Below are 18,679 nucleotides of genomic sequence, written 5' to 3' on the forward strand. Positions count from 1 at the left end.
TAATAAATTAAAGCAACTCTAAGAACAATAATAAATTATAAAATAAAAGATAAATTAATAAAAAATGCATTTTGTTAGATTACAATAAAATAAATAGTAGAACTTTGGACAAAGAGAAAGAATTTATTTGCAGTTCTGGCAAGTAAAGCTACAAATAGTAGAACAAATGTTGAAAACTCTATTGCTTTGTTATTTTATATAAATACTTATTTAAGTGTTCATAAATATATTTTCAATTATAGACCCGATCAAGCAGTTGTGAGTTTAATTTATGACACGCACGAAAAGAAAAATGAAAGGAACTATCAAATTTGTATAGTAATTCCAAAGAAATTCAAATTCATGACGTCCCTCATGAATGTATTATTCTGTCCAGCGCATCATAAAAAAAAATTACTTTAACTTCGGTTAGCTATAATACCCTTCACAAATAAAAATAACTTTCTATACAATAATTTGATTTTTATCGTTGATATCGTAGGCAGCTATAGTAAAACGATCTGGAAATTTATTTGGTTATTGTATCGTTGTCTTTTACATAAATTCACAATAATTCATGCAAAATTTTGTGAGGACATCTTGTCAAATAAATAAGTTTTCCATACAAGCACTAGGATCCGATTGTTCAGTTTGTATGACAGCTATATGCTATGATGGTCTGATACCGGCGGTTCTGATAAATAAGCAGCTTCTTGAAGAGAAAAGGGCGTGTGCAACACTTCATGTTGATATCTCAAAAACTGAGTGACTAATTTGTCAGACCAGCTTGTACATATAAGTCAACTTAGCTCGATTACTTCTGAGTGTTACAAATAACATAATAACGGGCGGAAACTGTCGTAATCACTATTTCTATAATTTTGGACGCCATTTCAGGCTTGTTTCTGTGTCTTAACGATTTTAGTAAAAAAGCCTCTTGATGCCTGATATAAAATATAAGTGCAACGGAAAACTTTTTATAAAACTTTTATAAGAGCGTTAGAAATCTCTCCAAATACAAGTCTACATTTCCACTTCTAAAAACAATGTCTAAATTAGAAAATTTCTAAGAGTCTCATAAGCGGAAGTAAATATCAGTAAACGCAATCAAAACTTCCACATCTCACGTTATATGACGGTGGGACGATTTAGGGCGATCGCTGCACAAACTTTTACAAGTTCATTTTACCTCCAGTATCGAACTCACACAATCAACGGTGTTAATATCTAGAAATGTATTTAATAAGCTTTGCTAGCTGTGCATTTAAGAATTTCTACAAAAAGTTTAATGCATGCGGCACGACAGCTTTAGGTCAGCAGCTCAATATAAACCGATCATGCATGACAAGTTGTTTTTTTCAAAAAGAAACTTTCTGTTGATTGAGCTTTCGGCGGCTTTTATAATTCTACATGCATATGTACCTACATATGTATGTATATAGCAGCAACTATTTTAGCGGCGAAATTTCACACTGTGCGATCGTGACGTTGTCGTTCCTGCAGAAAGTGTTCAATGAACTCGCCAACGACATAAATGTGGGTCAGTTCTCTTGTCACTTGCCGCCTGCATAAGCGAGTGAGCGCGCAATGACAACAACATGCATGCATTATACATTGGTATATACAGTAGTTTATTTGTTTGTATATATGTATATACATATATAAAGTGAGTTTTGTGCAAATGAATTTGAATTCACCTTGCTTCGGCAGTCGAAAGAAAAAACAATTGCAGAGAAAGGTTCACTTAAGAAGAAAGAGCTAGAGATTTCAAGAGCTGCTTGAAGCTAAACATCCATACCTGCTGCGACTAGCAATGATAGAAGTTGAATTCTATACATACGTATATATATGTATGCATACCATATGTTTCTAAAATAAGAAACTCTAATTCATTAATAATTTTCTCCAACTAACTGTAAAATATTTAAGTATATTGATCTCGTTAGAAGTGCTTTAATTTTAATGAGATACTTAAGTACTACAACGAATATATATGTATGTAAGTATAAGATTGAGAATATAATATAATACAAATACACATATTATAATGGCAGCCTCTGAGTGTTATGCCTCACGTAATTTAAAGCGTGAAAGTTATTATTACTGAATTATTTTGCGTTCACACAATTTGTTTCTTTTGTTTGTTTAGCGATAAAGCATTTAGCCTTTTTGACCAGTCGTCGCTTCGACGCATTTGCGTCTGCCGCTAGAGTTCATTAGCATTTCGGTCTCATTTTGAACCTTTGTAAATTAATAGTTCTTTTTTTGTTCATTCTCAAAAATGAAATTTCACGTTATGCACAGTGTTCACGATATGGAAAAAACAGCAATAAAATTTGTATAATTTTTTAGTTGTAGCTGTTTTGTTTAGTATTTTTGTTTGCTTATACTTATGTATGTGTGTATGACATTATAAAGTTAATTCAGCTTAACTGTTATTAGTGGTGTCTAATTTCAGAGTGGTAAATGTTGTTGTATATATGATTTATATATTATATATACCTTTAGTAATAGTAGGAACCATTAAAATAGCTGCTTCCAATATATAAGACAGGCTGTGGCGAAGCGAACATCCAACTGATATAAATCATATAGATAGGTATAATTAAATTGAACTAACATATGATTATACCCGCTAATTGATGTAAACCACATACTTTTAATTTACATTTTTATAAGTCAAGTTAAAATTTAGCGTCTAGTGGCGACTAATATAAGAAATATATATTTTCGAAAAAATCTATAAGATTTTGTAAACCTAAATTATAGGTACTACATTAACTTTTCTTCTAAGGATTTAGACCAGTCTATTGTTCTCAAAAAATACCAAAAACGGAATCTTATATTACATAAGACTTATTAATAAATCGGGCTTGTGAGAAAGAAAAAAACTTTTTACAAAAATATTTGCAGTACACTTTTTTTATAAGAAAAGTTGTAATAACCTTGCTTCGGTAGTCGAATGGAAAAAAGAATGGGAGAAAAAGGTTCACGTAAGAAGAAAAAACTAGTGATGAAATATAATAACGAAAAAGTCGTAAACAGTTTACTAGATAGTGTTAAATGTAGTAATCGATAGTCTTCGAAATCCATCGTCGCCCAATTTGAAAAATGTAGTTTCAAAAATAATGAGTTTAAATTTTGCATCCTGAGGTAAATGAGCTGAACAACGACGCTACAACAGATTGTATCTGATGGAATTGAATAATTTGTTTAGGTCTCTAAAGCATTAATTTGTATAGTAAGATGCGAATAAGCAACAATAAAAACTCGGTTATATTTCTGCGCACGATTAGTTAAAAAATAACCGACTTCAAATAAAATTTTGCAGTGAAAAAAATATCTATAAATTCCAGAAATTCTAGTTTTTTTATAAGTAAACATAGTAGGTGTAGTAGTACCAACAGCAAACCAATGAAGTATATGATTTATAACTGGAAAATTAACAGAGTCGTTAAATACAAATTTAGTAAAATTTCAGCTGAGTTGTATGTTCCTTTGACACTCGCTTATGATAAAAACATGCCTATTTCATAACTAAAATGTAGAGCGCACATGAATTCAAACTAAAAATAGTTCACAAATAAAAATATTCGGTGAAATTGTTTTCCAAATAATTTGAATATAATACATAAATATGTATGTATGTATGATTTATATAAACATCACCATATCTACAATTACGCATATGCATACAACATTATATGCGCCCATTTATGTTTGTGTATGCGTGCCACTTTGTATATTATCTGCTATTGCATAAGAATGTTGACTTAATTTACAATTATTTACATATTTTCATAAAAAAACTTAAGATTAGATAACTGTTTATTTAGAACAAATATTTGCTGCGAATTATCACGTTGATTTAGTGGTCTACAGTGCTACCACGCCTACTTGTGCAGCATATACATACAAGCATACTTACATAGTTAGATAAAAATATGAAAACTATTTTCTACTGAAATTCCCACAATTAAGTGTACACACACATGTAAGCACACTTCCAGAGCAAATAGCAAATTGTAACCGTGTATGTGTGTATGTTCAACGGCACACCACCCTGTGCTGTGCTGTGGGGGGCTGTCGAGAACGAAGGCGATTAACATCATCACGTTGAGTCACGTTTGGGTATTTGCACAATTCGCTCTCACGTGTGATTGACATTCATCAAGTTGCTGCCGAGAATGCTTCGAGCAACGTGGCCCATTGGCGTCGCAGCTAACACTGTGCCATTGTAAGTTGCTTTGTTAGCCGACTTGTTGCGCTTACTGCGAAATTCAGTTGTTGCAGTATGTAAATATTATGTTATACAAACATATTGTTGGCATAATTAACATATCGCAAATATAATAAAAAATATGTATGCACAATTAACATTAATTCATATTAATTTATGGAAGCTTTCTGATTGAATTCTGTGAAAGGGAAGTAAATATTGTATATTGAAAATCAAATGTTAACATTTCGTTGTAATCACTTTCCAAGTCCTTGCATTCGGTTATGTGCAAATCTTTTAGCAAACACTCATATTATGTACATTCCTGTGTACTTAATAAGTAGTTACGTATACGCCCTGGTCACCCAAGGAAGCAAAGTTAGGCGCATTCTGTATCCTGTAATATTAAATATTACATTTAAGACGAACAAAAAAGCTAATCTAAAGTGAAATTCACTTACTTAAACTCAAAATTCAATATAAATAAACATTTTACATAAATAAATAATTTTATAATTCAAACAAATTCAATATAAAATATTAAAGATAATTTAGTAATTGATAGAAACATAAAAATAAATATAATTAGAATAAAAAAGATAAAAATATAATAAAGAAATAAAAAAGCAATAATAAAATACATATATATAATATCAGAAAGAATAATAATAATAATTTTATTTTTGATTTATGATTTAATACTTTATATTTTAAAATCCCTAATCACACTCGGTTCTTTTCAAATACAAAACTGAAAGTTGTCACCTTTCTACATTTATTTTAATTATTTTGCTCTCCGAATTCCATGTTCTTATAATTATTTTTTATTTATAAAAAACTTTCATTAAAACTGATGAAAAAATAAAACAATACTTATAAAAAAACGAGGTGGCAATTTCAACAGTCATAGTAAACTCTGAAATAAAAAAAACTTTGCTTATAGTAAAACAAAATTATATAATTTCAGAGTTGCAATAATTTATTTCAAAAAATGTTATTAGCATTTAAATTCTTTTTTTTTCTAATTTCTTAATTAAAAATAATTAAAAAATTTGTAATCCCAAATATCGGATCGAAAAATTAAAAATAAGATCTGAGTCTTACCATATTGAAAAAGTAAAAAACAATTTAATCCCTACTACCGTATTGAAAAATTAAAATAGAGTTAATCCTAAGTTTATAATTAAATATAAAAAAAAAATTTTGAATTTACCTGAATTTCCCAAAATTGAAATTAAAAGTTGGAAATCTAATTTATAACTGACAATTTTTTAATTAATTTTCAGCCTGTAAATGATAATAAAAAAATATAAATAATTCATATTTTAAAATAATATAATTTTAATAATTTTTTTTATTTTTACAATTTAAAAATATAATTTTTTACACAAAATTTTTTAATTAATTTGCAACCGTGTATATAATAAAAAAAAAAAATAATAATTCATCATATCTTAAAATAATTTCATTTTACATATATCTTCTTTATTTTATATAGAAATTAAAGAAAAATAAAAATATTAAAAAACGAAATAAGTTTAAAATAGTAAAAAAAATTAATATAAAAATAATATTAAAAAAATTAAAAAAACAAACATAAATATGTCCAAAAATTGCAATAATAACACCAAACTTATGTCTTATTAGTCAATCGTGAGCTTTTTACAACAGCACAGTCTAAAGTACTACTAGATTTTGATAACATCGTCTACAACGCTTAAAAATGAAATACAAGTAAAGATAAAAAACTTTAAAGTTGTAAAAAATTATGTAAATTATACGTACTATGTCAACAGTCTGAAGATTAATCAAAGTGTTTATATACAAATTTCAAACTCATAAAGTAAGTAGTTTTAAGAACCAATTATAATTGAAAAATATAAAAGAAAAATATAAAAAATTTAAGACAACATAAACTTAAAAAACAATACAAAAATTAAAAAAAGATGGAAGAAAAATAATTCGAAATTAAAAAAATTTGCATACTATAATAAAATTAAAAGAAAAAAAAATTAGGTTACATGATTTACCTCAACAATACCAATCCTATGCCTTTGTAATAAACACGCTGTCTAAAAAATACTTTTAACTACTACACAACCCTTTTACAATTCCAAAAAATTCTCAACTCCTTATCCCTACTATTTTAATTTACATAATCAATGTGAAAAATAACAGATATCAGAAAGCAAAAAAAAAATTAACAGCAAAATTAAGTTTTACTATAAAAAACTAACAAAAGTTTACATAATCGTTATATTATCAACGAAATTAAGTATATTCAGCGCATTCGATTCCATCATATTCGCATATATTTCTACTTAATTCGATGCCATTCGCACTGCCCCCAAACCGCCAATAAATCACCCGCCCGCCACCGCTTGCCCAGCGTTCGATTTATATGGAAAAAATGTATATTATTATATTCTTGAGTGTTATTGTTATTGTTGTTATCGCCATTTCTGTTATTATTGCACCACTAATCGCTACAACAGCGAAATGAGTGTCTAGAACATGTGAGCTGAGGGAGCGTTGCACTGGTGTGTTTTTTTTATAACAACACCAAGCACATTTCCCTACACGTGACACACGTTCTACCTTCGTCGGTTGACAGTGGTCGCGTCGTATGCCGCCCCGTGCATTGATATATAAATAGCGCTGATTCTAACTTATAACAGCGGCTATGACAACAACTACAATTGCAACAACATCACCAACGACTATAACAACAATAGCAACCACATCAGCGGCCGCCATGATATCAACAGCTGCTGAAGAATGTGCTTTTGCTATTACGTTTTTATAAGCAGCGGTGTTTCGTAACCGCTCGCCAAGCAAACCGTTGGAGAATTGTATGAGCAACGTGTATGGTTACATGTATATATACATACGTATGTAGGTGTGTACATACATGCCAGTATGTAGTTTGCAACGTGAGGAAATATCGCAGCGAATTGATTGCATTGCGTCTATAGAAGTAAATGATTTGCCTTGTTCGCAAGGGTGGAGGGGGGTAGCAGGGAAAAAAGGTTGAACAAAATTAAAAGATTAGAATTTAATTTAAAGTTATGTAGTATATTTGTTTAATTGCTATTGCACAGGCCTAGTAGTCTACTGCAAGATAGTCGGCTATAAACGTGCCTAATATCCGGTGTTAATGAGAAAATTATATAGTGTTGTTATTGTTTTAATTTTAGTGGAAATGCACTTCTCAAATTAACAATAACTGTAAATAATTACGCCCACTATCTTCGCTCTTAATTTATTAACTGTATATATTTGGGACTTAAAACTGAGCTTGCAGCTAAGACAGGCTTCTGCTTTGATTCATTGGAGAGTTTTGATACAAAACTCGGCTGAATATTTTGAGAATCTCTTCCAGAGCAGAACTACATTCGGAGGTTTTCAATTTGTGGCTAGTTTTAGTCTTCAAAAGACTGATGAGTTTTATGAGAAGTTCTTTCTTGGCAGAAATTCACTCGGGGGCTTGACTTTATTGGCTGATGGGTGACCATTATTCCAAAAAATAACTAGTTTTTTTTTAGTCGAAAAGGGAAGCCTTATAGACCGCCTGTAGAGCATCTCTCAATTCTACACCACACATACAAACATACATTTATGAAAATGAGAAAGTTAAATCTTATGAAAATTATGAAGAATTGCAATAACAGTAACAAAACTAATTTAATATTTTATACCCTACACTAAATAACATATTTTACACCATTTTAAAAGTTTGAAACAACTTCTTAAGCTCTCTGTCGGAACGCAAAATGTTGAGGGTCTCTTTATTTGAGAAAACAATTTTAAAAAATATTTTTTTGTGTCATTATTAAAAAATTATTATAATTTGTGTTTGAAAAAAAAATTTTGAGATTATGTTTTTGTGCCCATAATGACGAAAATTTATTCATTTACATTTTTTTTTCAATTTATTTAAAATTTTTTATTTAATTTTTTTGAGAAAATTGTAGTGCAAATATATTATTGAACTAAAAAAATGTACATACATCCATACATATATACATATTTTATTTAAAAATTGTATTTATTAAACGACTTGTTATGTATTTTTTTTGAAAAACAAATTTGAGAAAAATGTTTGTGTGCTCATAATGAATTAAATTTTTTTATAAATACATACACTTTATTATTTAATATTTAATTAAGAAATAAAAAAAAGTAATTTTATTCAAAAAAAATAATAGAGGCAATAATGCTTTTATTCAAAATTTGAAGTTTCAAATGCCACTGATTTACTAAAATTAGTCATACATATAAACAAATTATATTAAAAAATTATTCATTAATTTTATTAATTTTAATTGAGAAAAAAACTAATGTCCATAAAAAAATGCAACACATTCACGCTTGACCCACTAAAACAATTTTAGCCATACAATTAAAAAAATTCTAACTCTAGCCTTTAACTCTTTATTGAGCGCTTAAAAAAAGCGGTTCAAATATTATTAGAAAGCTCCAACACCATTTTCTCCCTTGCAACAAAGCCGCGGCATTAAGAAAATGTCGACAGTGAAATGAATATTATCTTTTACTGAGCCACACTTTTTTAACCCACCATTTTTTGTCTTAAGTAGGGCAATACTTTTGGAGAACCGTTAGCATGGCATTATCACATTATGCCCTACTGACGTGCATACACTTTGACTGGCTTAGACCTAGAGATCGCTTGTACTTGTTCCTCTATGGGAGTATTTTGTACAAACTGTGTGTGTACATATATAATATGTATGTATTTATGCATTTATGTATAGTATGTCTTCATGTAACATAATACATTTTTGAGAAAGTAGAATTTCTTTCTATGATCTGCTTACCATGCTATGTGCACCGCCTTAAACTGCTCATTGTTAGCAGCAATTCTTGATAAACCTTAGCTCCGCAACTTTTCGTTGGATAATACTAAATTATATTCGCTAAACGCCAATTAACGCAATGCTAAAAAAATATAAGAAAAAACACCAAGCCAGCAGCGCCAGTGTCAGCGATTACAAAAACAAAATTCACAAATCACGTTTTAGCGCAAACCTATGTAAGAACTAACATACTTACACATATAGCTTTGTGCTACATGTAATTAGTTACGCCACGCTGCTGGAGTTGCTTTCAACGTTCTTATACACGCTAACGGTGTTCGACGGCGCATACGCCAAGAAACCGAACTAACGATACGAGTACGCTTGCTGCCGTCGCGCAGCCTCGATTAAGCAATGGACCCATGCGGAGTGAGAGTGCGGCCCTGACGCGTGACTATGCAAACGCCACGGTCGGAGTCCAGCAAGTATGGCGCACAACACACACCAAGCCCCACTACCACACGCCAGTGTATGCACTTTAGATTACATGATTACTCAATACAAATGGAAATGTGCAATGTGATCTACTCGTCGTTGGAGCAGCGACGGACGTACAGACGTACCGACGACGCTGCGCTTAGTTAGCACACGAAACACATGGCGGTGACGAATGCGCGTTCGTGTAGAACTGTGCAAAGCATTGTTGGAGCGGCGCGCAACATGTTCTAAAGCGCAGCTTAAAAGAAATTTCACTTTTACCCATACCAACTTAGCCCAGTAATAAACACCGTTAAGCAACAACTACAAACACACATGAAAACTTATAGCACAACAACACTTTATTCAACGCTATTTCTGTGAGTGTGTGTGTTGGTGTTGTTGGTGTCTGTGCTGCAGTAAGCCAGCGCTTAGATGCTTTTATTCAGGTGAGAGTGGGCAGCGGCGTGGTGGTGGTTTGACACAGCTGTCAATACCAGTTTTATTATGAAAAATGTGGGTTGCAACATGTTCGAAACGCGACCAACTAAACGTATGTTGCTGCAACGTGACCGCATTTACAACGGCAAAATACAGAGAATCATGCGCGCTATAGCCATTAGCCAACACAAAGCACACACAGCACAACAGCAATACCAACAACAGCAGCAACCAGGGGAGTAGCAACAGCCACAGCCAGCAGCCGCCAACTGAGCCGATGTGGCTGCGCTTGCTATTTGCCTTTAACGAACAGTGAAAGAGGTTTACTTGTGAAAGCTTTTCTATTTCAATTGTGTTTTAACAGTCGTGCTTAACGGTTGTGCGATTTGCTACTCCGCTAATGCAATATTCTGACCAAGCAAATAAAAAAGCAAAACCAACAAGATTCCATCCAAAAACAAAAATTGCTAAATTCATAAATGGAACGCAGTAAATAGCGCTAAGTGTGGTGGCAAGAATTTCCAAATCCAGTCACGCCAGCGGCACAATGGGCGCGCAGTGAATTTTTCGGCTACTTATTTACATTTACCTTCGTACTTGGCTAACGAAATATATGCACATATAACGGTTTGATTACGTTGCGCGCTACATTGTGTTTGAAAATTACAAAATATTACTTAGTACTTTGAATTATTAACAATAAAAAAATTGTTGTTACAACAATAAACAAATATACAACAAAAGTTATGCTGTGCAGAACTGTATACTGAAAATAAATTAATAAAAATGAAGTGACTGCATTAAAAGTTAACGGAAATTAAAAAACAATTAAAAATTAAGACTAAAACAATTTAACAAAATGAAAACAATTTAAAAGAATTAAAATTGTTAGACTCAAACAGTTTGATAAAATATCAAATAAGCTAAAAATCAACAAAAAACATTAACAACACAAAATAACAACAACAGCAAGCGCAAGTGAATAAAGAAAAATTCATTACAATGTCTATTGTTTGCACTTTGGAGCCAAAAGTGAATTTGTTCAAAAATTCGGCAGCTAAAAATATGCTTGTTTTAAAAAATAATAATGCGCTAAAGCACACAGGGTCAATTAACGGCGCAGTAGTGGATCCAGCCAAAAATTACAACAATAACATATACGCAAAGGATAAAAGTATGTTGAAGCAAATGATGTGTGAAGCAAATATTTTTTATGCAAAGCATTTATTTATGAAAAGCATTTATGTATGAAAAACATACAATATATACTTACATAAATATCAACACAAAAGCCTAGCAGCGAAATCAGTTGGTAGTAGGAAGAGCATCAAATTCAACAAGTCAACATATTGTATCAAAAAGTTGAATTTTTTTAAAAATTAGCTAGGAGCTGTTGATTCTCAACAACTGGTTCCAAATAGTTTCACACTAGACCAAAAATAGACTGTCTAGTTGTTGAATTTTTTTATTATTTAGCTAAAAGTTGTTAATTTCATCAACTGGCTTGAAATACACTAGTTTCAGCCTAGTCCAAAAAGCTACAAAATTTCCCGTCGCACAATTTTATATGAAAATGTTATGTAGTCAGTTTCTTTTATTTTAATCAGCAAATTCTTGCTATAAACAGCTTCTTTATGTCTACTTTGTTGTTCCACTGCAAGTCACATATAAAATCGCACTGTTTTGCATATTTATTTATGATAAGGACTCATATAACATTTTGTTTATGTGGTCGCTGCCTTAAATACTAACTACATAAAGCGAATGTATATGTATATGAAGCTATATATGCATTTATATATTTTTTTCTATGACATATAATACAAATTATGGGACTTCCCCTCAATAATGAGTGTGAACTGACCTTAACATGGCTTATATATGTTAACATATCTATATGTTTGTGGTTTATGGCAGTAATATTGCATGACTCAGAAAATTTATTTTCCCTAGCTACTCCTTCGATTCTCGGTGGTTACTACATGCCTCTAATTACACACATGCATACATATATACTTGTACATATTTAGTAAGAATTCATCATTATTCATCGCGAATTTAATGCTAGTATTAGTAAGTAATGTAAGAGACATCAATAATTAATAATTAATTAGTTTCTTTCTTAATCATTTTATTACATAATTAATTTTATGAAATGCTTGGCATTTTTCTGTGGAACTTCATATATTGCTTTACTTGTTCTCGACTTATTCTAGACCGCAATTGCACTTGCTATGACAAAAATTTGTACTTTATGCCAAGCTTTTCCCAGCGCACACAAAATTTTAAGCGAAAGCTTTAGTTTCTAAAGTTTCAAGTGAGCTTTTAATTTAACTAAGCCAGAGCTTTCGCAGTTTTTGGCACGGTTTATATTTGAAATTGTGCTTTCTTCAAGCGAGTAATGAATTTTTGCGAGCAAACAAAATTTAAAGTAAAAGCTTTAGTTAATAGAGCTTTTAGTGAGCTTTTAATCTAACTAAGTTAGAGCTTTCTCATTTTTCGACGAAAAATCATGCTGCGTGAATTATTTCCAACTAAAATTTAACTTTTTATAACAGAAAATAATATAAAACTAATCGATGAAAATTTAAAAAAATTTGCATTCTCTATATTTTATTATATATTTTATTAGATTTAAATACTTTGTATTAATACTAATAAAATAACGAATAATGTGAAATATTCTAACGAAACCATTTTTTTCTTCTTTTCAGATGTAACCTATAAAACCAACCACATTAATAACAAAAACACTGACATTTACAATAACAATAATTGTAATAACTTCAACCAGCAACAATTAGAACTCTTGCAACAGCAGTACAATAAACGGAATACCGTTGCTGAGCTGATCGCTCGCCAACAACAACAGCAGCAACAGCACCAAATATCCAATGATATCAGCTCCTCGGCCAACAGTGAGGTTTTGAAAAGTGGAAATTTCGTTACTGATATGCCGGAAATTCTCAGCGTTGCTGCCTTAAATACTAACCATCACAAGAACAATAATAACATAAGTTCCTCCGTAGCAGGTTCGAACACAAAAACAGCTACAATGCACAACGTACGCTTACCTTCCATTTCGCCGACATTATCGTTGAACGGCAGTTCAAATGATGCAAACAATGGTGAGTTTACAAACTATTTAGTCTCATAATTTTCGTTTATATACAACTATATATATATGAAAAAAAATTGTATGTGTTAGACATATAGTGATAAAGCCCTTCTTTGCTCTCTCTACTCCTACTTGCAGTACACGCCTACTCCATGTACGGCCCAATCAGTCCGCAATCCAGCGACAGTGGCCACAGCTTACCCGATAACATGTCGCATGTAAATGGCAAACAATACCGCAACAGCTTCAGCGGTTCCAACAGTTCATTTGACTCTCACAACATGTCAAAATCACAGTCGCAAGCACATAAGGATCTGTTCACGCAGCGCAAGCAGCGCGAGTTTACGCCGGATAACAAAAAGGACGACAGCTATTGGGATCGACGTCGGCGCAACAATGAGGCGGCCAAACGCAGTCGCGAGAAGCGTCGTTACAACGACATGGTCTTGGAACAGCGTGTCGTTGAGCTGACTAAAGAGAATCACGTGCTCAAGGCACAATTGGACGCTATTAAAGATAAGTTCAACATTTCCGGTGAGAATTTGGTGAGCGTCGAACAGATATTGGCTTCATTGCCTACCAGTGAGCAGGTATTGAGTATTACAAAGCGTGCCAAAATGACAATAAATGGCGGTTTCAATGGCGCCACCACATCGGTGCCCACATCCATTGTCTATGGTATACCGGCGCACACATCTGCCAATGGCGCGGGAGGCATGCCGAGCACTACAACCATGGCACAAACACCCACATCCAGTGGCATACTCACACCACAGAAGTCGAACACATTAAATCAGGTGGCGAACAGCGATCCGAGCAGCGCTATGAACGGCGACAACGGTTTGTTGTGCAAAACTTCACAGCAGTCACTGCAGCAAGCCATTAAGAATGTGAATCAAACAAATATGGCCAATACATTAACACACCCACATGCGATATCCTCGGTCGCACATATGCAAATGTCCACCTCGCCAGTACACCTCAATACCGAACACTATCAGCCACAAACACCCCTGCCGCTCAACACCAACTACACCGCTGAAATGGCACGTGCAAACAACACGAGCGTTTTAAGTAACGGCACCAATAACGCTAATGCGCCAACACATTTGGATAGCGCACGACATCTCGCTACAGCAGCGACTCCACAACAACCAGCACCTCCGTCCAATCTGCAGAACTTGCATGTGTTGCAAGCACTCAATCGCAATGTCAACTGCGATGATCTCGATAATTTGCGCAAAGTTGTTGCTGTAGTGGGTGCTGCTATCAACACGAATGGCACACCCGAGACGGCCGAAGATACACTCTATAGCACACCGGTAACGGCACCACTCTACGTGCCACCACATCCCGCCAGCATGTATGCCTACAGCACAAAGGATCAGGTAACAGCGTCCAGCCAAAATCTAGAAAATGGCTATCACACAAAATCACCCGAAGTCAACGGCGTTAGCTCGAGCGCGGTAGATGCGGTTACCTCCTCATCGGTAAACGGTAATGGCGATGTTAACGGTGGCAATGACGTGCTAAATTTATCGCGTCGCGCTTGCTCTCCGGCATATGAGCATATGCTTTCATCCACCATCTCGTCCTCGGCCTCGTCGTCAGGTGTGGCTTCCGGCGATGATGAACACGAACCGGATGGAGTCGACGATATCGAACATAACAATGTGGTGAACATTAGTACCACCAGTCCCAGCAGCAGCGATTCAAACAACTGTCTGCCACTCAAGTTGCGCCATAAGTCACATTTAGGCGATAAGGATGCGGCTGCCACCGCACTGCTAGCGCTACAACACATTAAACAAGAGCCGGTGAGTAACCGCGCCTCACCACCTGGTTGGGTGGACAATGGCGATAATTCGAGCGATGAACGCGATTCGGGCATCTCGATCGGCAGCGCCGAGTGGACCGCACAATTTCAACGCAAAGCCGATAAGAGCAGCTGTGGCAACAACACAATTGTAGGCGTGACACCATCGGAACGCGAGCACATACTGAAATCTCATTTGGCACGTCTGGAATCGGAGGTGGCTAACATAAAGAATATGATGATCCTGTCTGTAGATCAGATAAATACACCGGCAGATTTGAAAATTTAAGTTGCTTAGCGTGCGGATCGTCCACATTGGTTCGCAAACCGTATGCGCTTGTATGGAGAGAGAGCAGAGACACAATAACCTTTTTTTACATATTTGTGGGGAGTGCTTTTGTTATGTAGGGGCGTGTTTGTTGTAATAATCATATGGGAATTGAGTCATGCGCGACTTTAGATTTGTTGTGTGCTGAAAATGTTTTTTATGGTAAAATTAACTGTACATTTAAAAAATAATTGTACAAAAGATTCTAACTGTATATCAGCTAAGTTGTAAATTTATAATTTTTCAAAACAAAGGAAAATAATATTGTATTCTTGGAAACCTCCGGCATGTGAACACACCTTAAACTGTGGCATATGAAACTTGAAAGTGTTAAATATCAGCAAATAAATTGTCAAATCGCAGCATCCTGGCATCATATCATGCATTATTTTCAAATCATCATCAAATCATGTATTATTTTCAGTTGTTCATAGCATTTTTTGTAAAGTTTTAAGCTCAAAAATCATTTCATTGCTGCTAACTTTAATATAATCAATAATTAATTTTTTAAATAAAAAAAAAATATTGTATTAAAAATATATATAAAACAATTTGCAGCTAATAAATCCTATATAGTGTATACTTAGTTGTATTTATATGATATTAGAAATATTGAACAATTTCATTTGTTAATGAAATTTTTCGGTGGTCAACTTGTGTAAATTAATTTAATTATTTTTTTCTTTATTTATTATTATTATAATTTTTTTCATATTTTTGCTAAGATCTCTCTAAGATATAAAGCACACGTAATTATTTAACTAATTATCTAGCTAGCTTGCCACCTGATATTTATATATGCGCATAATATTTGTATTATAAATACCTTTGTATTACCAGATAGCATAGGAAAACGTAATTATATAATCATATGAGATATTAAAGTATATATACATAAATGTTTGCGTACAATTCTCAGCAAAATACACTATTGAAAAAAATATAAGAAAGTGCATAAATTTTTTATAAATATATAATAAAAATACACTTAGAGCGCGTAATTTTAAAAATAATTGTTAAACACAAATTATGTGTATGTATGTTATTTATGTTCAGTTATTAGTATATAAAAAAGTTGCAAATTTTACAAACATTACTACCACCTGTGATTTCAGTAAACATAAAACATTCGCAAGTGGATTTCAGCAGTGACTAGTAGTTTTATAAATCGTATACACATATATACATATACATATATTGTATATGTTTATATGTATGTTTGTATAGATAAATATGTAATCAAAGTGTAAACACATAAAAAAGCGTTAACTGTTCATAGTTCCATTTACATATTTATTACACTACTACTATTGAATATGTAAAGAAGTTTTATATAATAGTTATATATATATATACGTTTGTTAATCACTACATTTATCTATATATTTATTTTGGAGTTCTTATTGCATTGTAAATATATATAGCGTTTGCATACCTAAATATGTATTTTAGTAACTATTGAATTTTACAATAGACAACTACATAAATATTGTAAATAAACCTAAACATTTCCAAACAAAAAAAATTAATTACATAATTGCATTTTTATTAAATTTCAAAGCAAAGAACACGGATTATAGGCCGTTTTGAGCTTATATAGCTGTCGCTTAGTTACGCGAAGCGAAAGAGCAGCTAATCGAACAAACAACTAGTATAAAATCTATAAACTGGCATAATTTTATATAATACATATAGATATAAAAAAATAATTAGCTGTCTTTGTTTAACTAGGCTATGGTAGATAGATAGACAAATTGAAAGTTGAGAAATACACTGCGACTTGTGGTCTATTGTGCCCTCTCCTGTATAACAACACTTCATTTAACACAGTGGAATAAATGCGACTTAGTAAAGCTTCTTGATTGACTGGATTCATTTGTCCAATAGCCTATGACTCCTTATTCCTGCGATTGCGGGGTAATAAATGAGTATATGCGCTGGTACCTCTGCCTTTTGGTCACAGAAACGGCACAGATCTGTGGAGCAGTAACCCAACTCTCTCAGAAACAGCCGCGCCTGACGAAGCCCGCTCCTATGGGCTGGTTGCCGCAGCTTCTTTCAGAAGCTTGGCAAGCTCATTTCCATTGACGCCTCTATGCCTTGGGATCCATAGTAATAAAATGTTATTTTTCGTGGCCACTCAGTTTTATGCACTTCAGTCCAATGTGAATTTGATTTTAACGGACGAGTTTCCCTGAAGTTCCGCTTGACTATCACTGAGAATCGTAATACATTCCCTGTAATAATCTCACCTGCTAATGGTGTAGACCTCAGCTTGAAAAATGCTTAGAAACCTGACGATGGCTGTTTTTCATTTTCGAGCCGTCTGTTTATCATTGCATAGTGCTCCTTCGTAGGTACTCCGCGAGGATGGTGTCCTCCTTTTCACTTCTGCTTCCCAATGAATATTTGAACCTTGTTTTCAAAGTATATTCTCTTGATAATGTTGTCTCTGGGAAAGAGTGCCATCGGTAGATTCTTCCCAATGACACTCTGTTTCTGAGCGATTATTACCCTTTTCTTACCAAGTTCTGATGATAACAAGGCTAGGATATACCTTTTTGCTGCCATTTAAATTCATAAACTTCAGCCAGAGTCAATGAACGATAATTTCTTTAAAAATAGCGTCGGAAAGCGGATAAAATTACAGGTCCATTCTTATTACATTGGCTCATATATTCCTCTCGCCACCATAGGCCAAATATGAAGATCTGCATTCACACTGTAAAGTTTATACTGTTTATATAAGAGTGAGAGTTATCCAGCCAAGGACTGTTAACTCGGCAGGAATTAATTGAGGAATGCTTTCTACCGATAAAACAACAACAACATAAACAGTGAGGCCTGAATATATTGATTTCCGTCTTTTTCCATACAACAACTTGATTTTAATCGTTCAGTTTGTATGACAGCAATATACTATACTGATCCCATCTAAACAATTTGTTCGAAGATTCTACTGTTGCCTTAAACAATAATCCAATCCAAATCCATAACTAAGCCGTAAATTAAGATACAGAACTAAAATTTCGCACAACGAATCACATTAAGGAGGGGCACCTGAGGTTTGAACTCTTTAAAAAGTGGGCGTGGTCCCGTCCCCTAATAAGTTAAATGTATACATCTTCCAAACCCATAAAGCTATATCACCCCAATTTGCACAGGACAAATTTTGTCAACCCTTCTTACGATAGTGTGAAAATAGGTAAAATCGGATGATCACTACGCCCACATGCAATGGTATTGTTAAAAATTACTTTAAGTGTGATAAATCTTTAACTAAAAGCGTCAGATACATTCAATTTTACATCCAGGATGGCAAAAGAGCGATTTATGGAAGCCGGTATTACAATTAGAAGATGGACACCGCCCACTTTTAGGTGAAATCGCATATTACGGGACCTGCTCGATCGATTTCAACCAAATTCGATATATATATTACATTCTTTTCAAATTCCTTTGTTACAGTGCGAAAAGGAAATCG

The 18,679-nt window shown here is 33.2% G+C and overlaps 1 protein-coding gene across 2 annotated transcripts in view; it reads left to right on the forward strand.

The window, feature by feature from the left end:
• Positions 1-16,720, forward strand: part of vri (nuclear factor interleukin-3-regulated vrille) — a 29,105-nt gene extending 12,385 nt beyond the window's left edge. Inside the window, exons 1-3 of one of the 2 annotated variants that reach the window (XM_014245319.3) lie at positions 10,251-11,107; positions 12,648-13,061; positions 13,190-16,720. In XM_014245319.3, coding sequence (XP_014100794.3) covers positions 10,936-11,107; positions 12,648-13,061; positions 13,190-15,156 — 2,553 coding nt within the window. In that variant the 5' untranslated portion in view covers positions 10,251-10,935 and the 3' untranslated portion in view covers positions 15,157-16,720. Of the gene's footprint in view, positions 1-10,250; positions 11,108-12,647; positions 13,062-13,189 lie in introns of those variants that run through there. The other variant, XM_036366775.2, reaches the window with a different exon arrangement.
• The last annotated feature ends 1,959 nt before the right edge of the window (positions 16,721-18,679 follow it).

The sequence above is a fragment of the Bactrocera oleae genome, chromosome 3, assembly GCF_042242935.1.
Source record: "Bactrocera oleae isolate idBacOlea1 chromosome 3, idBacOlea1, whole genome shotgun sequence".
NCBI lineage: Eukaryota > Metazoa > Arthropoda > Insecta > Diptera > Tephritidae > Bactrocera > Bactrocera oleae.